Here is a 26,384-nt window from a genome sequence, read left to right as displayed (position 1 = left end):
GAGCTGGTCCAGATCCGCACGCTAGCTGTGTTATCTAATAACTGAAAAACCCCGAAGCCAACGTCGCCTGTCTACTGTTTATGGCCTGACTTCGTCGCAGTCTTTTGTCTACACGCTGTCGATGGCTTCAGTGCTTGAGAAAACTAAAAAAGACCAGATGTAGAGTTTTCTTAGAAGTGGTAACCACTTCAACACGTGCCATTGTTTTCGTAAATTTTTGATATTATAGCTTCATAAGTTTCTCCATCCTCTGAGTATATTGCACGATAAGGTGCTCCTATGATCCATTTCTATAGAGAGAAGATGTGTATACAAATAAATATAAGTAAATAGCAAAATAAAATAATTTGCTTCTTAATCAATATATTTAATAATATTCTGTATCAAATTTGTAATATTCTATCAAAATCACAACCTTGTGTAATTTACTTGCGTGTTTAGGCTGCTTAAGATTTTGTAGGTTTTCTTTCGGTTGAGAATTTCCAACATCCATTCCCATTCGCTTGATAACTTCTTCTTTTGCTAAATATATTGCTTTATCATATGCTTCTATTAATGCACTATCATCCCAAACATTATCATTGGCTGAGTCTGTATCCTTTTGAGATAGCAAATTATACGTTATTAATATTGATACAAGTATTTTATTATCAAACTATTGCAAATTATCATATATGTCATTTTTCAAAAATTGACTAAAAGGTAGTGGATACTGTTAATTACTATTATGCTAAGATCTTGTACTAAAATAATGTTAAAACCATTACGTTTCCATTACCATACATACGTTTCCATTTCCTCGTATAAAAAGAACATTCATATCATCTGCCATTTTAAAATAACATCATTTAAATATTGAATTTGCTTCTGAAATATTAATTTGTCTCATTTCTTTAACTCTAACACATTGTAAACAATGATGACATTATACCAACTATAATACTAAAAATCTATTCCCCATACATTCTAAAGATTATTTTTTGAAGCAAGGTTAACATTGAATGTTCCCAAACTTCAATAACTGTACTTTACTTTCTTTACAATATCTAACAATATATTAGAATACTATAAAAAAATATTGTATGCACAAGAAACTGTTTATAGCGAAATAGCAAAAGAATTAATCACATATTATAACTAAAACGAGATTGTTAAGTAGATTATATTATACTGCATATGCGTTAGTGTTTCAGCTGGTAAATATAGTTTTTATATCTGAAGATAAATAAGATTTAATTCTATAAAATTGCATAATGAATTATACATCTATCTATTACTATTCGTATTTCCCCTTAGTTGTATGTTGTCAATAGCATCAATCACGAACATATAAATAAATATAGAAGAAACCGTTCGGAAATGGAAAGGAAAAAATGAACATGGAAGACAAGAAAGTTTTCTTCAGGTTTAGCGTATGCGTGATACGCTTTGAATGTCTCAGATAAAGATAAAGATACTCTGCTCATTTCTATTTGTTCCGCAGAACGAGAAATTTGTTGTCTTTCATATTGGTTTTTACGATTCAATTTTTGGGCAGTTTTCCCTAGCGAGTGTCGGTCCCTGTTTGATATAACCAGACCGTAATTTATACAGATATGTATTATAGATATATATTTGTAAAACTGAAATCAGATGAAATAAATGTTGCCTGAGGTTTTAAACGTTTAATAAAAACAATATTTCATTTGGAAAAAATGTAAGATATGTAAAATTACACATTGATCATTTTGCTGGTCTTGTATCATAAAACGTGTGGCCCGAAGAGCACGTGTCCGGTAGAGATACGTCACTTGTGTTAGGAATCGTTTTATAACCTATCACAGTAAAGGAACGTCCCAGTATAGCAGCCGAAGAATGCCGTGGAAGTTTTTGTACAAAGTACAATTGATCTACAATTGATATTTTCCGCAATACTTATCTGGTGTTCGGTCAGGGTGTCCCATACTCATGATATTTATGACAGTGGAATGGCGTTAGTAAATCAATTACAAAAATTTTCGAGATCAATTCTCGGTATTGCATCAAATTATTCAAAATATACAAGCAACACAACGTTGCCCTTTTTGCAGGCAACAAGAGGAATATCGACCACGCAACCACTTTCAGAAAAACAAGAGTAAGTGATACAAATTTTCTTGTGCTTTCCTTCTTTTTTTAATAGAATTTCAGTACTTGCCTTCCAATATAAAATTGGTGTCAAAATAATAATGCTAATAATAATGTCTAAGAAATTTTTCTCTTTGTAGGAGTATAACATCTAGAAAAATAACATAGTATTAATAGAATAGTATTAATAAGAACAACATTGACAGTGAACAACTAAAAATATAACACTGTTATAAATATATGATATACGAATTTTATTTATGTATTATTAAGACAAGTATATCTTATTTTTAAATTATTTCTATTATCATAAGTGATACATATAATTAAGGTATAATTAAGAGAAGATTAATTGAAGAAACACAAAAAATAAAGAAAATAATTATATTGAGATAATTTTTATCTTTCATAAATATTATTTTCAGAGTAAATATAACGTTTGTTAAAGCAAGTGGAGAGAGAATCAAAGCAAAAGGGAAAGTTGGAGATACTATATTAGACATAGTAGTAAATAATGAAATTGATTTAGATGGATATGGTATGTTTTAAAGAAGCATAATTTACTTAATTTAAAATAAATAATTTTGAGGTAGAAAATATTTGAAAATTTTCATTTTTATCAAGTTTAATATTCTTATTATTTTTAACTTTTGATACTTTATTATATAAGTATGTTGTAATCTTAAAATATAATTGATATAGGTGCTTGTGAAGGAACATTAACTTGTAGTACGTGCCATTTAATATTTTCGAAAGAAGTTTATGATGCACTTCCTGACAAACCAACAGATGAAGAATTAGACATGTTGGATTTAGCATATGAATTAACAGATACGTTAGTTCATAATAATCAGTATCAAATCATTCACATTATTAATTCTATTACCTTTTAATATTTTATAAAGTGAATTTTTCTATTTAAATTTATGTAAAAACAGGTTAGTATTGGGTATTTCGAAATCTGCATCTCAATGTAGAATTTCAAATCGCTATCTCTGAATACTACGAAACTGAAATTATAATAAATTTTCATAGTTTTTTATTTATGACCCTATAATCATTACAAATCTATGTTGGAATTAGCATATTTACAATGTTGATTTTCAAATGGATAAATAGAAATCTTATTGTGTATTAGTATTAATTTGTATAGCAATAAATATATTTATTGACATATTCAGTTATATAATATTTAATTTCAGGTCACGGCTAAGCTGTCAAATAGTAATGTCTAAGGAACTAGATGGAATTGAGGTAAGAGTTCCATCAACAATTAATGATGCAAGAGCATAACTGAAATTATCTATAGGTTTTTGAAAATTTGTATACAATGTTATACATCTCTTGTTAAAAAACCCTTGTTATAATTATTAAAATATTGGTATTAAAAAAATATAATAAAGAATCTTGTGTTTAAATGTGAAGCTTATATATATACATATGTTATAGTATAATTGCAATTTTGATATTTGTACATTGCCATTGTAAAAAGCCTATCCAATTATGAAGAAAATATATCTTTTATTTTTAATATACAGGGTGTCAATTTTAAAACGTTCATCTAAATTATTTTCGTTACTATTAAAGATAAGAAGAAATTACTAAGGAAGACTTAAATGGTTTTAAGATGTGTACTTGGTTATGATAAAAAAGACTCTTGTGGAATAAATTTTGCAACTTCTGAAAGATTAGATAAAAGCTTAGAACCTAAAAAATAATTTGAAATTAATTTCGTTTAGATATACTGTTTGATTTCTTAGCTATGGGCAAGTTTAAAAGATCATCAAACTCATGGTCAACAAAACAACAGAAATGTACATGCAATGCTTTTTCGTTTCACAACAAGTTATCTGACACTATCATCATTTTCGTGGCACATGCAACATTATCGATTCAGTATAGTAATGTTTTGGATTAAAACAAATGTCTCGACATTGGAGCAAAATATTTCAACCTTTAAGGACTAAAATTAAAACTTATGAGTTTGTTTATAATTTTAATGGATTTTATTAATATTGTGTTTACTGGTTTATTAATTACAAGAAAGTTTGTAAAAGACTGAAGTTTTACGTAAAAAGTACAAATATTCTTTTAACAAAATTAGTCAAATCACATCATTATTTATACATATTGTATATAAATAAAATATGCGGATATATTACTTTACCCTAGAACTAAAATTCAATAATATTGAAGAATCTTATTTATTCAGATTTTGTACATTATCGCTTCTAACCTCGGATAATAGAACAACAAATTAAATATTTTTAAACAAAAAAACTTTGTTCCTTTGTTTGATTTCCCTTGCTCGCGTTTCTTAACTACTTAGATATAAAATACTTGCGTTTTCGAAAATTCATACTTCACAAGCTACTAAACGCTTTATCTGTTCAGAATAATTTATTGTTTTCTTAACTAGGTACATACCAAATACATCTATTAAGTTGGTATTTCTCATAATTACCAGTACATAAAGCTAAAACACTTTTGTACTATGCATGTTATACATGGATCTAACAAATAATTTAACTTGTGTATTGTCGTTTGTATATTTTGTTACGTGTAAAATATTCTATTTCTACACTACTTACAAGTTCGATAAAGTGTACATTACACATCGTGAAATTTACATATTTTCACTTGGTTACCCTGCCCAATTCGAATATAATTCAGAACGTATGTGCTATATTTATATATTCTGCATTTGTTTTGTATATTATGTACACTGATCTGATCTTTGTAAACGCGAGTTTTACGATATTAATGAGAAATTTGCCAATTTAATGGAAGTTGTTAATTTTTTCTGGCACGTTTCACGTTAGCAGACATGTTTCTTAAGTTACAGTCGAAAAGTGTTTTTATGTAAAAGAATAGGAATGATCAAGTTATTTTAAGATGACAAGATATTTCACGTCTTCTATTTAAATATAGCGTTAAATTTTAATTCCGTCAATTCGTATATACTCATACATCGAATTTCCTTTTCTCATGTCATTTCTTTTCTTTCATTTCACATTTAATTACAAAGATAAAGTGTAAGTACGTTCCTCATAAAATTAATATCAAATGTCGCAAAATATACAAAAGTAAACTAAGAAGAGGGGACATATTATTACACAAACTGTCGTTCATATTGCATATGTACATATGCAGTATAAAAACAATACTTTTTAGTTTTTAATCTCTTGTTTAAATAATCCTAATATCTAAATTTGTATCGGTCATTGATTCGATATAACTGCGTTTATTGGAAGTAATTAAGCTATAGCCTGCGCACAAGAGAAGAAGGAACAAACACGTATAGTATACACGCTTAAATAACAAAATTAAGTCAGTTTACGTTCAATGTGAACTTGATCAAAGTTCCAGTCTCGAATTATAGAGTTTCTTACTATCAGTTTACAAAATTCGATATTACGATTATGTACCGTATTTGAAAAACATAAAATGCTTTGTTCAATTTTAAATAAAACTAATATTTACCAAAGCGAATACGAAAAAAATGTTATCATCAAACTCAATTTTCAATTATCAAACTTAATCCAGCACAAATACAAATGTTATTCGTGCTTTTTTACTTTTACTACTTTTCAACTCTCTATAGTTCGAGATTTGAGTTCCGCTAACTTTCTTTCTACTGCGCATGCGCAACAGGAAAACTTGAATTACACGTAATAGTAAAAAATTCGAAAATCTTATCCTTTCGTGGCAGCGAAAGTAACCTAGGACTAGAGGTTCCATAACATTAATAATAATAAGGCAATAATATTAATATTAATAATAATGTAATCGAGTACTACTAACAATATTAATAATAATAATAATAGTATGGTAATGGCAAGATACACGCGGGTATAAATTAATCATTCCTTTCGTAATATCTACGACGTCTTCGGGATATTCTTTAGAAATTACTTTATTTCTGGTCAATATTCATTAACGAGCAACTTTTCTCTCTGTTTCTTATCACGATTTTTTTCACTTCATCACAATTGTACCGTTAGAAATTATTCAAAACATTGTTAAAATGTCCATGAAATATATGCAATTGCCGTATTGAATAAGCGAGTAATGAAGTTGCTGTTTCACTGAATAAAAGTGAAATCTCCAATGCGTGTGCTCAAGTAAAGATTGGTACATCAATGCCTATTATTCTTAATCAATATTCATCATTTAACAATTAGGACCGAATTTTTACAAACCAACTCTAAACCACGACCCAATTTACAAATAAAAAGATCGATGTGTAAATTAACTATCAACTATTAATCTCCAATCCTATGTGAAGATATAATGTTCGGACCAAATTTCTAAACTAACGTGGACAATTCATGCGGACTATTGGTGGTTGCTGCGCTACTTAGATCCAATGTGGCAGCCGGAAGACCAGGACTGACGCTGCCGGTTGCTTCCCGTGGCAAATGCTGCGATCTATTTAGCTTATTTCCAGGACTCGGTGGCGATCTATCTGCTGGTGTATCCGGTGGCGTAACCACGTTTCTGTGTCCGCTCACGTTCAGATGATTGTGCGTCGCCGCGATCGGAGCTGGCGATGAGAGCAACAAGAGCGGTGGAGACATTGACACGTGTCGATGATGATGATGGTGATGATAGTGTTGGTACTGTGCAGCTCGGCCGTGCGTTGCGTGGCTGGTATTTAGTTGGTTCGTCACGGGCCCGACTTTCGTTGGGCAGCCAGCATGGTGGATGGTTAACGGGCCACGTAGTTGTTGTTGCTGTTGTAGCTGGTGCTGGTTCTGGTGCTGTTGCAGCTGCTGCTGACGCTGCAGCTGTACCGCCGCTTCGCACTGTTCGCGCGCTAACGCCTTCACGGCATTCGTCTTCTCCTACGAAATAAGAATGATAGGTTAGGTTGTAGTCAGGGGCCATAACAAATTAAAAAAGTTATAATATAAGAATTTACATTTTAGTTGAAATGATTCTAGTTACGAATAAGTATTAAAGATGATTCAAATCTTTTTCGTTACCGATAACCATGGTGAAAACTCTTTTGGATTACTTTCAGCCATTGTCAATCTTATTGTCAATACTACATGCTTGAAGTAGAAGGAGGGGTACAGAGAAAAAGACTTTTTCTCAGCAAATATAATCGTTACTCAATTATTTTGTTCAACAGTTTTACAAATCTCCCAAAAATAAACGAGAATACGAAAATACACTGAATATCGTGTGTATGGTTATTTATAAAATCCCCTTGAAATAGTTGCGATCGCGGATCACATAAACAAACGAACCTGTCATTCTACAGAGTATCTTTTTCGGTGAAATTATGCAAACGTAAATGTAACTTCGGTAGAACTCCTCGAGAACTTGTAAGCTTATATCACTCTGACCCAACCAGTCCACTCTAAAGTGTATAATTTATAAAAGGGGATTATATTAATACGCGGAGGATGTGGTAGGTGGTAAGTTTTGCATATGAATGTTCGTTGATACAACGAATGGTTAAATGGAGGTTTTCATGAATGTGATAAGGACTAGATCGAATGTTTTAACACTTATAACTAGAATGCGTATTTTTATACAAGTTTGTAGTTTTACGAACATAATCAAAGAAATAAAATTTTAATCGAGATTTGTTTTCTTATATACGTATATTTTAGCGCATTTTATGCATTTTGCGCCATTTGCGTACTTTTCAATTTCGCACGAATAAAATAAAGATCAGCAATATAATTATAACGCTTCTTAAAAATGTGAAAAATCCTGGTTTCCTAAAAGCTTGCAATTGATTTCAGAAAAATTTTTATGAACTCTACCAGATAAATTATGGTAACTCTGAAAACAAAATTTCACGATAAAATGATTTCCGAGTAAAATACACATAAAAGATGATTTAGACGTGTTTTAACGTGTTCGTTTTCTTTTTTAATAGCGATATGTTCTTACCCTCTGCCACACGAAGACGTTATGGACCATTGCGCATCCACAAAACACGATGCCAAGGCCTATGAAAACGGACGTAACGATTGCCGGTGTGACACCAATTACCTCTCAGAGAAAAGACATCGACTCCCGACTGTCGGACGCCAACGCCGCGACGCATCTTAGTCCCCATCAGAGATAAGGCCCCAACCCCGACTTTCGGACTCCTTGGAATCCACACCAAACCCCCCAACATCCCCAAGCCAGGGTGTATATAAGCCGAGACTTCACCCAGCCCGGGGAGTTCTCGTTCTAGTTGCTGTTCTTGTACAACACCCCTTTCTCTGTTCAACGTTATTCTACTGTAAGTGCCAAAGTCATAATAAAGTTCGATAAAAGAGAATTAATAGTTGGGCTACGACTCAGCTTTCTTTTCTCTCGCAACCCAAGTATCCATTTTACGTGACACCGGCGTCGAATAAAACTGGATGAATGTATACAATATCATACCTGAAAGCATTGTTAGAGGATCATTATAACACGTATGCCATAACAAGCGGGACAAAGAATCAGCGCAAATACATATTCTCAATACATATAATTCTCGAAGCGTAAACTATATACATATGCTTTTCATTGAAATTTTCAATACTAGTCGCAAATTATTTTTCAATTAATTTATTATTTAAGTCTTTATATATCAATTCTCGACGAATAAATTACTTAAATTATAGAGAATCTATCTTCAGACAATAGAGAATTCAATATTTTTGGTCGTTAAGTAATTTACAAATTTCTAAAACGATTACGTTCGAAGTTTTGGACAGTATTTGAAGTTTCTAACATGGCATTAAAAAAAAATAAATAAATTTTATGATATAATTAAAAAAACATTGTAGTCTATCATAATTTCTATTCCGTCAAATTTATTAAAACACAGTTTTCTTCTGAACAGAGCCAAAATGTCCGTCTTGAATCGAGTTCAACAGCTTAACGATCGATCGAGCGAATGATAGCTGTGTAAACTAGCATGACACAACGTAAACTTTAGATTAGATCTCGATCCATCCACCAGCCGTATTCATGCATGACATGAATATTCTGTTTCAGCTCTTTATAAATTAATCTGTTAAAACTTCCCTAAAAGACGATCATTTTTATTTTTCTAAGAAAAATAATGACTATTCGGCGTTAAAATTAACTTTATTTCCATTGGATTTCTAAACTGATTTCATACACTCAGAGATAGTTCACAGTATCTTTTAGATTCATGCCTGAATTCAAGAAAAATTAAAAGTATAACTTATGTACTAGTATCTTTCAAAAGGTTAAAGTTGACAGAATTGAAGGAATTGGTTCTTACCAGTTAGAAAGACGGGAATGCTAATGAAAAACTCTCCGACAGCACATATCCGGCTGATGGATGATTTTTGCAGGTACTTGTTACTCCTGAAACAGACAAAATTTGAAGTGAAAGTCAGTTTCACGATTCTATGATAATTGAGCGAAATATAAAGGAACCAGTTTTTTGTTTAACAGCCAAGAATCTTTCAAAAATTCTACTGTAATTGATACTTCAAATATATTTAGTCAGACAAGGGATAATCATAATCGCAACGTTAATCTTAACTTTAATTCAAGGATCAAACAGTATCATTATACATATAAAAGTAAACATAAAGTCTATCCACATTATTGTTATTATTATTATTATATGTTATTCTATAATTGATTTTTATTTCTTTATTATCAATATTATTCTATTTTCTATAATGATTCAATTATAGATCTTATTTTTTGTCAATCATATTTCACTGAAAAGATCACTTTGAAAATAATCTAATGGTAAAAAATGAAAAATAATCTTTTTCTACCTTGTCTTCATTTTTTACAAACTCTGTCCACCGCCGTAAACCTATTAAATGCATGAAACGACTAAGCAAAGCTGCTTCACATAATTCCCCGCTCACGCAGTGTCAATTAGCTCACGATCGCAAACGATACTGCCAATTTCCAGCGACCACGAACGATTTCACCGTAATTGCCGGTGTGAAATTTACCAATACGTGCTCGAATTGGTCAATAATGGATAGAGCGCTCTTGTACACACTAATCTACCAACAAATAATATTGACTCAATTGAACAACAGCGCATAGATTAACGGACAAACCGCATGTTCCAAACAGATTTACAATCACGGCAGAAAATACATGCCGTTATAGATGTTTCCTGGTCAAGATTAATTTCCACGCGTTAAGAACATTGTAACCGGAATCTAGGAAGAACTAGCACTTCCTGGAATAATACTATTGTGTCCTCGATGAATGTCTCTCCGCAATGCCCTCGAGTGAGTTGTTTTTGTCTTCGGTCGTACGACGTCCGGGATGAGAATTCGGGGAACGGTTTTGCGCTGCTTTAATACTCGCACAACCATCCATCCATGGGACTGCATCTTTTTAGGAGGACCAGTGATTAATCTTTTCCCACTCATTTTCATCTCTAATTTCTCATGAGGCTAAGATTCCTGCATCTTTTACCATAATAATTTATTAATGCTATTAATAAATTGAGACAATTTTATACGTCGTATTTTGCGTTATAAGATGACTTGTAATTTGTAAAATTTACCTGTAAAATTCCTTTGTTTGTTTTACCGAAGCAATAGTTGGCATTTCTATACGACAATAAGAATTTGTTAATACTAATAATTTGTACGGTTATCATGTTATCATTCTTCTAATGGATAGTATATTATTGAAACTTTTTTAATATTGAAACGCGATATTTTTTTGGAGAAGAAGTGCATAGTAGTAAAGAGTTGAATTCTACGGACGTAAAAAGTGGACATAACATTTTCTGTACATGGAGTCGCCTGGCCTAAACATTTTATGATTTCCGGGCAAAATACAGACGAATCTAGCGCTGATTTTAAAGTAGCTTCATCCAAATAAGCCACAATAAGAAATTCCCACGAAACAGTTGCGTTCATCCCCTTTCGAGGTCGCCGACCTCTTTGAATGCGTTTCAAGAGCGTCGTACCAATGAAACTTCGAGTTCTAAACTAATTTCTCAGCCTTTTCCGTTAAATTTAACCTTCCGCGTTAGTGTATTTCGGACGAGCTCCTATTTTACGCTTTCGTCGACTTCACCAACGTAACACGCAGCATCCGCAAGTAAAACTGTCTCTTAAATTTGATGTGACACCAATACACGACGAGAAGAATCACAATGCCATTTTTATTCCACTTCGTTAATTTTTCGTCGTAAGGTTTAGCTGTAAATAGGATTAAAAAAATTTAGATTAACGAGGAATTTAAAATTGATCTGTTAAATCAACAATTTCCATTAGTTGTCAATAGATTTTATAAGCCTCAGATTACTGAGAAATTATACACATTGCAAAATATTTACCATTGGTTACCCACGCTACACGTAAATTTGATCAATCTACCAATGCACTAACACTGCAATAAATTTCTATTGCAACATTCCACGCTCCTTTGCCGCACCTTAAACTCCTCGCTAGATTTATTCCACCTTAAAGTGCCACATAACTCCTACGACACCGATATCAAATCTTAAACTCCACCAAATTCCAGAGAAACTTGATTTCGTCGAAAGTAAGAGATTAAACTTAAAAAGCAATTTATTTCATCTTTAAACTATCCCAAACTTCTTAAATATAATTTATATATATAAAATATTATACACTTATTGTGTGCATTATATATTTCAAGAACTTTGCAATAAAAAATAAAACTTATTACATTTAAGATATGGTTATATCGCACAGGCTCGAATATGATAAAGAGGTTAAATAAATGTCTCGAATCTCCGCAACAAACTCACACAAACCACCTAAAACACGTATACACAATGTGCATTCACTACGAACTCGACTCCCATTCCCTGCCAAAATCACAGGCATGCAGAGTCAATTTCACTGCTCGAGCTAGTTGAATAGGGAAGAAGGTCGAGAGCTGGAGTTAAGGAGCATAGTTGGTAAAGAATCGCGTGCCGCCGCGCCATTAAGATCAAGCCCACGATCTCAACAATAAATATTAGACGGTTCTCTGACCTGCATTTCGCGTGCGACTCGGGACGATTCAAAAACGCGTAAATTTCCCATGAGTCGAATCAAACGTTCGCGATTTATCGCATTTAGGTTATATCGATATTGTCCACGAGTGGAGGCATTCAAACACAGATTGCTTTGTGTCACTCTATCGTAACTGCCCGTAATACATGATAATTTAATTTCGAATTCTTTCGAATATATGCACGTAACGAAAAATTTGTATTGGTTAGTCAATTGCAGACCAACCAGTTGTTAGCCAGTGAAAATAATGTAGATAATAATAGTGAAGAATTAGCTCGAGAAGAGTAAACAAACAAGGCGCCTTAATAAAAGGCACAATGTGGGTCCGCAAAGTGATGGGATTTCGGCGCATGCGCATTGTTTCGCATCAACTTACAATTAGACATGCACGAAAGCTTCATTTCTGCCGCATACATACTTGGATTCGCGTGCATGAAATTCACAAAGTAGGTTATTGCTTGAAAAACAGCTTTAATCGAGCGAAGCTTTTAACCAGACTGAAATCAAGTCTTGGTTTCTTTAGAAATTCAGATGGAATAAGAGAAACCTATTTTATCTGTGGATAAAGGTTAGGCTGCATCAGTTGGCTTATATGACTTTCCGGTGACTTTGAAGGGTAATACGGCGCCGGCGGTCGAGAAGGTAACTTCTCTATTGAACGAGATCTCATTGATCTCGTCTAAGCAGGAAGAGTCTGTCGGCCCTTTGATTTTATACGAGTCTTTCCATTCACGATCGTGCGAGCTGGCTACAGGCGACGACACGGACCCCCGACAAAACTGTCTGAGCCTATTCAAGGCGACGTCAAATAGTTTCACTCGGAGAGATGAATGGAGATAAGAATCACCGGAGCGTCTCTGCGCTTCGATGACAATGATATTTGGTAAATCCTCTTCTTGTTTCTCGTTTTGAAAGAAGGTTGTAAAGAAGAGTGCTACTAGATCGTCTAGGGAAATCACACGGTATATATTGCGTAATGCTATTGATTTATCAAAAATAACAAGAGGTTAAGGAGCTTTGGGAAGGTTGATTCAATTTTTTATAACCTGACATCTCTTTGAACAAATGTCTTAAGAAACGCTTGAATAAAATGTTAAAAAAAATAATAATCTTTTAATGAAATAATCATCTAAAATGAAATCTTTTCCTGTATTTTTAGACAATAAGATTTACTATATCCTACGCCATAATAAGAATCAATTTGCTATGAACTGGTATCTCGGAAATTGTAAGAATTCAGAAAATATAAGGAGGCCGGAAGAGGTAAATGAAATCCACAGAAACATTGACCCAACCTCAGCCCAGTTAGCCGACAAACTAAAATATCTCGCTGCCTTTTCTATATTTACGACCAGAACGTGGTCATTAATTGAGTCTAGCGACTGCACCGTAGACGAGTCACTGACCGATGTTGCTTTAATAGATATGCGGAAAATCACGTGTTCCAGGTTCCAGGGATGTAGTTGTTTTCATTTCCGGAGAATACGGTCGACTCGCGTGTGTATACCAATCTATCTGAGGATAGGTGTTCGTTAGAATTACTAACTATATTACTTTCAACCTTGTGATTAAAATTTTTAAACGTCACTTAATAGCAATTCAGTCGAGTAAGTACAAACTTTCAAATGTCCTAATTTTCAAATCTTTATATTTTTTAATCTCAAAGATATTTTATTATTTGCCGTAGATCAAGCTTCGTGTTACCGGTACTGTAACATTACAATCCTACGAGAAGCAGAAAATAGTGAAAAAATCTGACCTAATAGATAGTAGTCAATATTCCTTTGACGCGTCTTATGCGAACCGCAGTTAGAGGAAATGCAAATAAGCTCTTGCGAAACGGTTTGCCGCACGACAAGCCTACGAACAACGCCCAATGCAAGTTCGGTGGGAGTTACAGGAAGAGGGACGTCTAAAATCAACTAGGAATCCCTATTCAATCGTCCAATTTTCGATTCCGGCATTGAACTTCCCGAAGAAAATTAAATACAATTCCGACTCGAGATTTAATTTCAGTCTCGTAGCTAATGCAATCTAATCGCGTTTGCAAGGCTACGCTTCCGGTCAGAAGCCACGCGCTTCGATCGCGTACTTTCCGCATCGGAAGCGTACGCTTCGGTACTAACCGCGTCGATTTTCAAAGGAATCATTGGACACCGGAAGAAGAAGAAGGAGTAAGAATAAAAGCACGTAAACCGGCAGGAAGTCAATCGAGACAAAATCTATATCGTTGAAAGTCGAAAAAAGACCCGAATTTAGGCTACAGTACATATTCGAATTGAATATATTCAAGGTTTAGATTTTCTTCTCCTGAAAATTATAAACATAAATGAGTCGACAAGCGATCTTGAAAAGCGTCTGTTCCATCTAGATTATGTAAATTGCGTGAATTACCGTTAGCCATAATTCATAATTTATCGAAAAAGCGCGCTTCTTCTCAACCACGCTTTCCCCTACCAGCACCGACATTATCGGCAGATCGATAAGTATCAAAATACCACAAAGATATTAATCTCATCTTTCTTCTAACCGCGAAAAAATGCCGCGCAAATGATAAAACAACAGATCAGCCAGAAACATCGAATTCTCCACGCTTCCGACTGCAAGAAGAAAAACAAAGTTATTTGTGTATGATGGAAACGTCTTTGGACGATGCTCTTGTCACAGACGAAATTCGAGCAGCTGTATATAACAAACCGAAATTCCGAACGCCTTATCGCGTGTGACCGTCCGGTCAGCATCCGTTCTCAGCCGCCTGAGTGGCATTCGATCACTCCAGCCGTTCTCCGAATTTTACACTAAGTATAAACAAAACCTTCTCCCACTCCAACGAATGGAAGAATATAAATTCTCCCTTCAAAATCATCCAGTCAGTCTAATAAAAAAATTCTTAACTAATCCAAATATCGAAAGTACATCATCGCGAACCGAAAAAATTGTATAAATTGACTAAAAAATAAAAAGGACTTTATCTCCTTGTCGGAAATTAACAAGTTCCTTACTTTTTACCTTAATTTTACACGACACTCTTAAGCGGTCGAGTGCGCGCGAGAATAGCATCGCGGATCGGCATTTCCACGGTGAGGATTGTAAAATGGTTACGCAGATGATGGATCATACGCATGGACCGTAGAGACTATCGTGAATGATGGATCAGACACACATACGCGTTCTTCGCTCTTCCGATATTCTTCGTAACAACTGCTGCGACCTCGTCATTGGAAACGATCTCGGGAAATTCAATCGAATAGCGAGGAAATTTATAGAAAGCTACAGCTGTGTTCGAGTATTATTCTAGAGAAAAGTGGTTAACTCTATGAGACTAACGATACAATACGTCTCAAGATAACTTTTAGGAAAATGATTGTACCTTTAAAATTCTTTCGACACTTTTCGGTATATTCTTGTCATTGATTCTGAAAGTATTTGATTAATTTGCTGGTTAATAGGAAGTTGGTTAAAACCGAAGTTAGTTAAAGAAATAAGTAAACACGAAACCCGTGGATACTCTAGACATATGATTCTACCTGCACGCGACAAAAATATTCATGATCTGAACAAGGAAAGAAGTGTTGTTAGATTCGCGTCATGCTGCAAATGAAAGATTTACAGCTCGAACCCAATTATCTGTTACATTACATTCTCGGGCACGTGTAGGCTGAACGTCATGATATATGAACACAAGTATAGAAAGAACAACATGGATATTTCGCGCGAAGAAAACGAAGCTTCACATATACAGTGTATAACCACTCGACAGTATTTGCTCACGAAAAATACGAGTTGTTAAAGTCTAACAAAAATTACGTATACAGTGGCAAAGAAGAAAACTGTTATGCCGTTTACTCTTATTTCTAATTGACAGAAAGTCGTCAACGAACAAAGAGCGCTTTTTCTTATTCTCTGTACCTTCACGATGCAATCACAGAAATTCTCCAAAATGCTTCGTGTCGACTAAACAAAGAAAAAAAAATGGCAGCTGCTAAGAGCAAACTACCTCCGGAATTTTCTTCGTTTCTAAGTGAACCAGGAAGAAAGAAGGGAAGGGTTAATGACGCCGAAACTGAAGGGTGGCCACGGATCGTTTGAAAGGGGCCACGACAACCGTTACGATTCAGTCGCACCTGTTCCTCTTCCTAGGTTACCACGCCGAACCATTGCGCGCTTTTACGAGCGTTCCCGCGATAGTTTCCTGGCACTTGCTCGTCCTTTCAACGAAGGGTCGATCGGTTAATTTAAACTCTCGAAGGCTTTGTCCAGTCGGTAACATCGATAAGCTTAAGTTGAAATACGGATTTCTCGTAAATTCAGAATTTTATTGCCACCAGGATGTATATGGAGGCGACAGATGAAGAACACGATGTAAATTAGATTTCTTGCTTTTATAGAGAAGCAATTTTTAAATTGAACACCAGTCGTCGATCGGTTCTGTAGATCGTTTTTAATAACAAAATAAATTTGGTTAGTCCATAAAGGTTTGTTCGTGTGAATCTTCCCATAGATCATCCGTAACGTAAATACCGCTATAACCGGCTGCAGATACATTTTCCTTGAACATGTGGCGGCACTTGACAGTAAACTTCCCAACAGTTTACGTCGCTTGACGCACGACACAAAGACCCTATACCTGCGGACAAGATGATTGCCAGATGTCGATACATTCGTACCGAATATTTCCAGCTAGCCTAAGGACCGCTATAAATCTTAGGATTTATTTTAGCTAAGGTCCTCCAAAGAGACAAACAGTCTTTGTTTATCAGTCTCAAAGTCGACCACCTACCACGGGGACACACGAGAAATCTGCTATCTCTCACATACGACGCTGCCCGCTAGCAACACCCTCTCAAGGGCAGCTAGCATCCTTTTCCAACGACCAACACGAATTAGCCAATAAACATTAACGTACATTTCCCTCACTTTCCGAACCAAAGCTTTTCTCAACGAATCCGATGCCTTCGCATCCTTAGACACATCCCAACGAGTCTTCCTCCGCAGCAGCATCGCGACAAAAATGTCAGTCTATTACCGCGAGTTACCGCAGTATATCACGATCGTTATACTTACACGGTTCGAGCCGAATAATTATCTAAGCTCTCGACATCTCGTGCAATCATTGTCCGCACTCGCAGCGTATCTCGAATCGTAGCTATCCAAGCTCTATCTAATAACCGCGCATTCGCGAACCGAATACAATCGCGAATCCTGCATCAAGTGTACTCATTGACATTAGAGTGAATAAACATTTATCGTTCAAGAAATCTGAGTTTTCCTTCCGACCCTATCACGACATACCACCTCAAACAAATAAATCAAAATCGTAAAGTATGTTATAAATAAAATCTGACTTCACGAGGTGTTGATCCCTCATAAAAGAAGTCTTCTATATCTCGCAGATGATTCATAACATGATGTCTACTTTAACTTGTTCCTTATACCTCCTTGTCGAAAAAGTTAATAGTTTACAAATTCGAACATTACATATGTGACGGAAGAAAAGAGAGAGAGAGAGCGTTTCGTCCCGGGACTACCGGTGGACTCGTCAGTAAGGCTATGCCCGGTAGTCCCTGCCTTAGACGTAGAGCGAGTCTCGCTAGGTGCGGTATTTATATCAATCGCTCGTATATTCGACCACTAGCGAGTTAGACAGACAGACTCGTTGTCGTCGTAGCCCTCTAGTGTTGGCGGTTGGTACCCGCGGCTCGACCTGTCGGCGTCCTATTGATACCGATCCGCCACACAGCCTCCCCCTAGCGCTATAGCGTGACCCCAAAGCTATATAGCGCGATACAAGTTAGAGGGAATGGCTCGTCGTCGATGATGGAAGGCTGATCGTCGTGGGGACGAGGTGGTTGTCTCTCTTTCTCTGACGTGCTGCTGGAGGTGATGCCCATGAACTATTGCAATGGCTACATCACTTCCTTGGCTTGGTCGTCGTCTCGTATCCGGTCACCTTGCTTGGCGTGTTCGTCGTCGGTGGTTGGCTCCTTTCTTGACTCCTTCTCCAGAGGTGCGTGTTCGTCGTCGGTGGTCACCAATGAGGCGGATGAAAAGAGAGAGAGAGTTGTGCGTTTCGTCCCGGGACTACCGGTGGACTTGTCAGTAAGGCTATGCTCGGTAGTCCCTGCCATAGACGTAGAGCGAGTCTCGCTAGGTGCGGTATTTATATCAATCGCTCGTATATTCGACCACTAGCGAGTTAGACAGACAGACTCGTTGTCGTCGTAGCCCTCTAGTGTTGGCGGTTGGTACCCGCGGCTCGACCTGTCGGCGTCCTATTGATACCGATCCGCCACACATATCTATATAACATCGGCCATTATATTTGCCAAACCAAATTTGTTTTCTTGTAACATTCTGTGATTAATTAATGCTACAACAAACTTAATATAGAGTGTCACGTGCAAAATTTGCACGATAAATCAGATGACTACGATACAATCTTCAAATACGATCGTATCTTTCGTATACAAATTGATAGTTTCCACCTAACTGACAGATTTTTATACCCTTGGAAAAATAACGTCTTGACGAACAATTCACGCCAATCAACGCCAAGAATGAATCACGCAAATTCTACTGGAAGTCCTCTATTCACTTTTTCGATTTATCATCAGCTGGAAACATCAAAATTATCGGCTGGTGATTGGGAATTAATCGAAAAATAAATTACAAGCATTGAGATACGCGAGTGCCCGTTTCTTTCTCTATTTTTCTGTCTGCTTGTTGGAATATTAAGGCGCAGTCACGGCCCGCCAAATTTATTCCCGTTCCGTAGTGCCCTGTGTCGGTGAAAAAATTTGAAATGCCGGATTCGAAGGCGTGGAATGCCAACAGCCACGACAGAGAGCCCTCTTCTCTCTTTCTGGTGGAAAGACGAACGGGTGCACGCGTATGCTCGGACGCTCTGACGCACGAAGAACCGCCCGTGAACAGAAACCAGACACGCGTGTAACGTTAAACCGGGCCGTCGATGAAAAACGAACAAGACTTTCGCGACCGATGGGCGTTTTCAATGACAGATCGAATCGTTCAGTTTCACGGTTCGTTCGGGGTCACAGTAGCGTTCATCTTGGCATAAAAACGCGCTAGAGACGATTTCTCATACATTGGTTAAAGTTGATATGTGTTTCGGCGAATTGTCGTTTGGAGGAGCGATACACCTAAAGAAACGCACATATTCATAAGAATCTACGTTTCGTATTCTTCGTATCGATATCTTTATTTTTATTGGTCGTATCATGTTCGATGTGATAGTTGGTTTTTTAGCTAGTGAATTAACAAGATTTAATAAGAAATTTAGTACAAATGCTCCATGCGTCGTGTTTGACACGTCGTTGTTAAACTCTCATTTATAGGAAATTCAAAGCTGTATTTTCTCACCCAGCTTAAACCTTACGAACTCTTTTCACGCGTTTCACCCGTCATTGAACGAAACGATGAAAACGTTCATCCATCCACGTCTCTCCAGTAATAATCCAATTAACCTGTTTCCCCAATAAGTCGAAATCCGCGATCGAAACGTGAGATCGCGAAGAAAAATGCGCGCCTACTTTAGGATCGCACCATCTAACAACGAAAGAAGAAAACTTCGTGAGCCAGCAACTACTTTGTCCAAAAGTGGCTTTATTCGAAAAGTCTGCTGTTCAGCGTGTTCGCGCCAGCAGCACCAGAGATCCCTTATCACGGACCATTTAAGTAATGAGCCGGCACTTAGCAGCGCCGCTTGTCTTTCATTCTTCTCGTGTCTCTGTGATCGTCGTCGCCGTCGTTGGTGTCGTCGTTGGTGTCGTCGTTGGACCTGTGTCATACTTCGGCTTTTTTTCCTTTCATCCTCGCGTCTCAGACTCGGTAGCGTGGTACGGAAGGAGGGACGGGCACCGAGCTTCGAGTGACAATGAGAAAGCGAAGAGGAACGGCCGTCTACTACTGGGACCCACCATTAAAGTTTGTGCTTCTTTCGGAGTACGTCTGCACACCCCAGGGCTCCTTCTCCTTCGCTAACAATGCCACTTTGCAGACTTCGCAGTTATCTTCAGCCGGACGACCTTCGGCTAAGGCTTCCTAGCTGGCGTGCACCAGAGACACTGACCGAGAACCCTCTTGCTTTTGGTCTTTCGTTGCCAGTTGACTCATTCATAGGGAACACCATTGTCGGAGAATTAGTTTCAGAACGAAGGAGAATTGTTGGTGATCTTTAGTTAATTTAGAGCGGAAGGTTTCGTAATTTGTAATTTGTAGTTTACAACAGAAATTCCTATTGTTTATTAGGGAACTTATGCCGCAGTTCCTTACATTTGAGGGAGGTCTATGGTAGAAATTTTTATGGTAGAAAAATATCGTAGAAGTCAGCCTCCATTATTAATAATACGGATACAGCTGTGCATATTTTACTTTGTAATTTTAACACGAAAATATCCAGTGATCTTCGGAGTATTTGAAAACATTTTGGAAACAATTAATTTGTTAACTGCGGAGTTTATTTCCTTACATTTGGGGAAGGTCTATGGTAGAAATTTTTATGGTAGAAAAATATCGTAGGAGTCAGCCTCCATTATTAATAATACGGATACAGCTGTGCATCTTTTACTTTGTAATTTTAACACGAAAATATCCAATGATCTTCGGAGTATTTGAAAACATTTTGGAAACAATTAATTTGTTAACTGCGAAGTTTATTTCCTTACATTTGGGGGAGGTCTATGGTAGAAATTTTTATGGTAGAAAAATATCGTAGGAGTCAGCCTCCATTATTAATAATACGGATACAGCTGTGCATCTTTTACTTTGTAATTTTAACACGAAAATATCCAGTGATCTTCGGAGTATTTGAAAACATTTTGGAAACAATTAATTTGTTAACTGCGGAGTTTATTTCCTTACATTTGGGGGAGGTCTATGGTAGAAATTTTTATGGTAGAAAAATATCGTAGGAGTCAGCCTCCATTATTAATAATACGGATACAGTTGTGCATATTTTACTTTGTAATTTTAACACGAAAATATCCAATGATCTTCGGAGTATTTGAAAACATTTTGGAAACAATTAATTTGTTAACTGCGGAGTTTATTTCCTTACATATGGGGGAGAGGTCCATGGTAGAAATTTTTCAGGAGCGCGAGTAACCCGTAAAAATATCGTAGGATAATTAATTGTTAATAATACGGATACAGCTGTGTATATTTTACTTTGTTATTAATTTTAACACGAAAATATCCAACGATTTTCGGAGTATTTGAAAACATTTTGGAAACAATTAATTTTTAACTTTTTAAAGTTTAATTTCAAAAATGCCTCTATGGGGTGAGCAGGTAAAATCAAGCAATAACGAATAAACACGTCGAACGTAGTTAAGTGGTTAAGAGCACAAGAAGACAGTTCTTCGCATACCCGTCGACACTCGGACTATTCCTTCTAGCTAAACAGCTCTCTAGGAGAAAATCGAGCATTCCAATTCAGCAGAATCTTGAATTGTCTGGAAGCCCCGGAGGCAAAGCAGGGGAAACAACCGTTGAGCGAAAGGACGAGGAAAAGAGAGAAAGAAGGGAAACGAGAAGCGTCCGGTGACGTTGCAATTTTAATCGTCCTCCGGTTATCTCTTCTGGGCACACTGCGATAGTGTGACACAACCGGTAATATTAACTTAGCAGACAGCTGTAAAAGTTAGTCGTGGTGATAATGTAGCATAAAGAATGGCTGTGTCCTGTGTCATCGAACGATCGATAAGCCGCTAGTTATCAATGTCCAAGCTAGATCTATTGTTCAGAAAAGAAAACAAAGGATGGTCGACCACAGAAAACGGTACACTTTCTTCCCTAAAGGCCATTCTGCCAGATGTGGTTAATCGAAGCAGTAGCTCAGATGTAAACTGTCCTCTTCTCTTTACTCTTAGTTAACCAATAGTTGGGCGAATCACCAGAAATTTACAACAGGGGCCCCAATCGGTGACCTGGAAATTCTGGGGCCTGAATACCTGTCTAACGAATACCTGTCTACTTCGATCAGTGTTTGCGTTACCGTTGCTTACCACCAGCCAAAATAAATAATTACAAAGCATGATTTAACACTAACTCTACCAGGCCTGGTCAAAAGGCCGTGTTTCAACATTTAATTTAGAATTGTGCAGTCATTGTTGTTTCTTCTCTTCTTCTAACTTTATGTAGATTCTTACGTTAACAAAAATTGAGAAATTGATTAGTCGGATAATATAAGAATTTACATAAAGTTGGAGGAAGAAAAGAAACAACGACGAACGCACAATTTCATATTAAATTTTGAAACCGGTCATTTGACCGGGTTTAGCAAGGCTAGCGTTAAGATAATAAATTCGCACTCTTATAAACCGATTTATAGAATACTGCTCCCACTATAGTAAAATGAAATATACTATAAATAGACGAAGAATTTCATATGTTGCTTAAAAACGTTTCTCGCAAAGAACCAATCTTTAATCTAAATATATATATATCCAAACTCCGGAATATACTCTGCCCGTTCCCAAATCTCATTCTATGCTAATTTGATTATTTGAAATCGCAGTGCACGAGTTTCAAGATCGACAGCTAATTTCGTCCGTGTCCAATCTTCATTATTCTCTTCTTCTCTGTTATTTGTTCTCGAAACAAAAGTTACGATACGTCTCTGTAGTTGCATACATTACAATGTTAACGGCTCGTTCTCCAACATTTCGAACAGCTTGAACAAATCTCGTTCCAATGGCCTGCCAATCAAGCCTAGTTGTGGAATAACGCAACACGCACAATATCAGCCGCATCTTCGTAGTTTGGTACATTAAAATAGTCAGTGGAATATAGTGGCATAGATTTGACTGCGAAATCCTGGGACACTCTATATAAGGAAAGGACCCTATCAAGGGAAGAACAAGATTCGAGTAAAACCTGATCGAACAGTAATATTCGTTGGAAAAACTTGTTAGATGGTAATATTTGCAGGAAAACATCGTCGCACAATTACGGTCACAAGGGAGACATGGTTACACGGTAACATTCGCAAGAAACTTTAATATGCCAATCACGCACAACGTCTGGATGCTTTAAGAAACAATGATCTTTCTATCTGCCGAAGAGCACACGACATTTTCCCACGCGAATCAAACTCGCCACGCGATAAAAGACCGCCACTGGCCAAAAAACTGAGCGAAAGAAAAAGGACGGAATTAAAGAACCAAAGAGAAAACTCAAAACGGCGTGTCCGTTGAGGGTAATCACAGTGTTACGACCGTTCGCGGAGAGACGCGGTCGCGAGGAAAACGCGTCAGCGAGAGGCGTAAATTCTCGCTACGATTCGGTGAATCGACGCCGCGAAGTAGTCGTTCCCCTGTTTCGGTTAAGGTAACAGAGGTGGTTAAATGAATATGACACAGCAGAGTAAGTTATATTTCACCGTTTATTCCAACAACTTATAACGAAGACAGTTACGCTGGTGCGTATGTACGAGATGAGTGAGTGACTGATCTACGGGTGTGTATACCCGGTTGAAGGATGTTGACCGTTCGAAGGATGTAAAATCAGTACTGTCTTGGGAGACGATGCTGTCTCGGAGGAAAGCTAAGGATGGGTGTGTCTAGCGCACGGGACCATCGGATTTGTTGGTGACGATTTTAGTTAGGAGAGTGAGGGAATAGGCTTCGTTGTTAATTGGTCACACGAAGGGTCTTAACCGCCCTCGAAAGAAAGTGGTTAGTGGGAGGAAAGTTGCAGCGTATGTGAGAAAAACTAACTTTCCCTTGTCACGCCGTGGTAGACAATAGTCTTTGGAAATTCTTCGGAAACAGACGTTTGTTTGGTTTGAAGGACCTTTACTAGGAAATCTATGAGATTTATGGAAGGTACTTGAGACTGTTGAGGGTACGCAGTGAGTATCCGAAGACATCTGGTTGCCATCTTGCCCGCGGTGTGTGGCCTCGGCTAGGTAGAGTGTTACGCGACGTAACACACAGTGATTTGGCCGACGATTTCGGCCAATCTGCATAACTTAACGCGCGTTTCCATTCGCTAGTAATTAGAGTCGGCGATGCTTACTTTGTCTCGGTCGGCAACGAAAAAGATAAAAAAGAAATCCGATTGACCAACGATAAGGGAACTTCCGAGCAGAAACCACAGATCCCATCTCGAGGAGTATGTATCGTCTTTAACGAGCCTTATTTTCGCTTTCGAGTTGCGTGTCACGGGAGGCGAGCATATCTATATTCCCTTTGTAACTTGATCTGCACTGCACTGTGTGTATTCGATAATATTTTTCGCGAACGTGCGTGCTGAATTTGCTAGGAGAATTATTAGGTAAAACGGAGAATATTGCAATTTCTACACAAAGGGCGTGTCACGATCTTTCAGCTTGGTCACAAATTAATATAGCGTAGTCTATATAAAAAAAATCTTACTAATAAAATTATTATACGATTTCCTGCGTGCACGACGCTCGAGGAATAAACGAAAGTGTAATTTTCATTTTCAAGGTTCGCGTCATGAAACATACGCATTTACGGATACATCTCACTACACAGTATCGTATTGTGATTGCAGACACGTGTTTGATCAGTAAAAACGGGACACGCGGTCGGTGAACGCTTGCACGTCAAGTACAGGATGTGAATTTTTGCGTTTCGTCCTCCAGGCCGCGTGAGAAGAAACACTAGACAGGCCTCTGATATATCGCACGGGATACGGGACACTGCGTTTGTTCCAGACGCACACAGATAGGCCACGCATGGACGAATGAGAACTTATATTCCGGCACAAGGATAATGATTGAGGATAGCGTCGCCAGATTATAGAAATTAATGGTAATCATCGTTCGACCGCGAATCCCGCGAATTCCCAGCTACCAGGAAAATGCTTATTTTTCTTTTCTTTATCAATACCTAAGTAAGTTTGAAAAGTTACATGTACAACAGCAACAATGTAAATATGGATGCTGTTGACATTTAGGAGGGAAAATGTGGATGACTATGAGAGTCCTCTTTCCATCATATGTATAGTTCGGATTAAAGGATATTTGTATCTCAACGTTTATTTGCACTTTTAGAAGTTTCTCTTTGTGTATTTTGTTTGACTTCCGAATTTTCAAAGATAACAGTATCTTAAGGATACAAACTTTAAACGTATATATTTTTCACACCTTGTTCGACCTTCGGGTTGAGTAAAGTACGGATTATGTACAAAGGTATTTAAAGCGTTATGAATCACAGATTTACCCAGCGTGGTATAAAACGAAAACTCTACTCACCAATGTCCTTGATACGAAGTCTTGACGAGTTTCACAGTGAAGAGGAACTGTATAGCGCACATGAGGAGACAGCAGAGGTTTAGGGAGAGGGCGAGTGCGCACAGCGCTAACGTCACCTCGTAGACAATCGTATACTCTTTCGGGCTGATCAGGCTACTCGGCGTCACCGTTAACGGTGAGATCTTCAGCAAGAAGATCAACGAGAGTAGCGCCAGTAACAACGACACTAGACACAATAAACCCAAACTGGTCAACGTCTCTTTCGCGCTAACCTCGTGGTCCTTGTGATTCCTTGACAGGGACGACGACCAGGAAGCGTTCAAGGGGTACGCCGTGGAACCGGGACCGGTTAACTGTCCCCCGGTAGTCGTACCCTGAAGAGCAGGTGCAGGCGAAGGTGTCGCCTGACTGGGTAATCTGGACAGTCTCGAGATATCAAAGCCTCCATTCGCTTTAGGTCTGCTGTCCTGGTGCAGCGGCGCCGGGGATATCACCCCCAATGTAGTCGACAGATTATTATTATTGTTATTGTTATTCCCACCGGCAACAGGACTGACGCTGTTCACAGAATGCTTCGACGTGGACAACGTGGACAGATTAAGAGCGTGCGAGTGATTCAATCGTTGAGAAAGATTGTTCACGCTCAACTGAGAATGATTCAAAGGGTGTCTGTGAGTGGAAGATGGCGTGGTGGCAGCCTGATGCACGTTGGCTCTTTGATGGACCACCGAGTCGTAAACGTCGATTCCCCATCCTTGGCTTCCCCCTGTCGTTCCACGAACGTTGCTGTTTTGGTTGTAATGATGGTGTTGCTGTTGATCCTGTTGGTGACCAGAATGATGGTGGTGGTGGTGGCCGCTGTGCAACGAGCCCGAGCTCGCCTGGTAGTCATTGTGCTGGTGCCTGGAGCCCGCTGACGACGGTTGCACCGTCAGGATATGCTTCAGCATTACTCGACGCTGGAATGCCTGAGGAAGACTGCGCTTCTTCCTGCTCCTCTACATGGCGCTACGCGGGACTCGCTTCTGAGCACGTCTTTCTCGTTGGAG

The 26,384-nt window shown here is 37.5% G+C and overlaps 2 protein-coding genes across 5 annotated transcripts; one reads left to right on the top strand and one right to left on the bottom strand.

Moving 5' to 3' along the window:
• The first annotated feature begins 1,608 nt into the window (after positions 1-1,608).
• On the top strand, positions 1,609-3,641 carry LOC126875794 (adrenodoxin-like protein 2, mitochondrial). Of its 4 annotated transcripts, none has more exons than XR_007693666.1 (5): positions 1,609-2,116; positions 2,247-2,437; positions 2,532-2,644; positions 2,809-3,044; positions 3,309-3,641. XR_007693666.1 is itself a non-coding variant. In XM_050638695.1 (4 exons), the coding sequence occupies exons 1-3, from the start codon at positions 1,968-1,970 to the stop codon at positions 2,997-2,999; spliced, it is 453 nt and encodes a 150-aa protein (XP_050494652.1). In that variant the 5' UTR covers positions 1,614-1,967; the 3' UTR covers positions 3,000-3,044; positions 3,309-3,641. The 4 variants fall into 4 exon arrangements, 1 of the variants encoding a protein (XP_050494652.1); XR_007693667.1 differs by having other exon boundaries at positions 1,610-2,116; positions 2,247-2,383; XR_007693668.1 differs by lacking the exon at positions 2,247-2,437 and having other exon boundaries at positions 1,614-1,972; positions 2,070-2,116.
• Positions 3,642-6,259: 2,618 nt separating this feature from the next.
• Positions 6,260-26,384, bottom strand: LOC126875813 (uncharacterized). The gene is made up of 5 exons (XM_050638739.1): positions 25,336-26,384; positions 9,356-9,441; positions 8,462-8,502; positions 8,017-8,118; positions 6,260-6,953 (listed from the first exon to the last, which is right to left on the bottom strand). Exons 1-5 carry the CDS (start codon positions 26,283-26,285, stop codon positions 6,417-6,419), a joined length of 1,716 nt encoding a protein of 571 aa, XP_050494696.1. The 5' UTR covers positions 26,286-26,384; the 3' UTR covers positions 6,260-6,416.

Source organism: Bombus huntii, unplaced genomic scaffold (assembly GCF_024542735.1).
Source record: "Bombus huntii isolate Logan2020A unplaced genomic scaffold, iyBomHunt1.1 ctg00000058.1, whole genome shotgun sequence".
Lineage (NCBI taxonomy): Eukaryota > Metazoa > Arthropoda > Insecta > Hymenoptera > Apidae > Bombus > Bombus huntii.
This window is presented reverse-complemented; position numbering and strand designations above follow the sequence as displayed.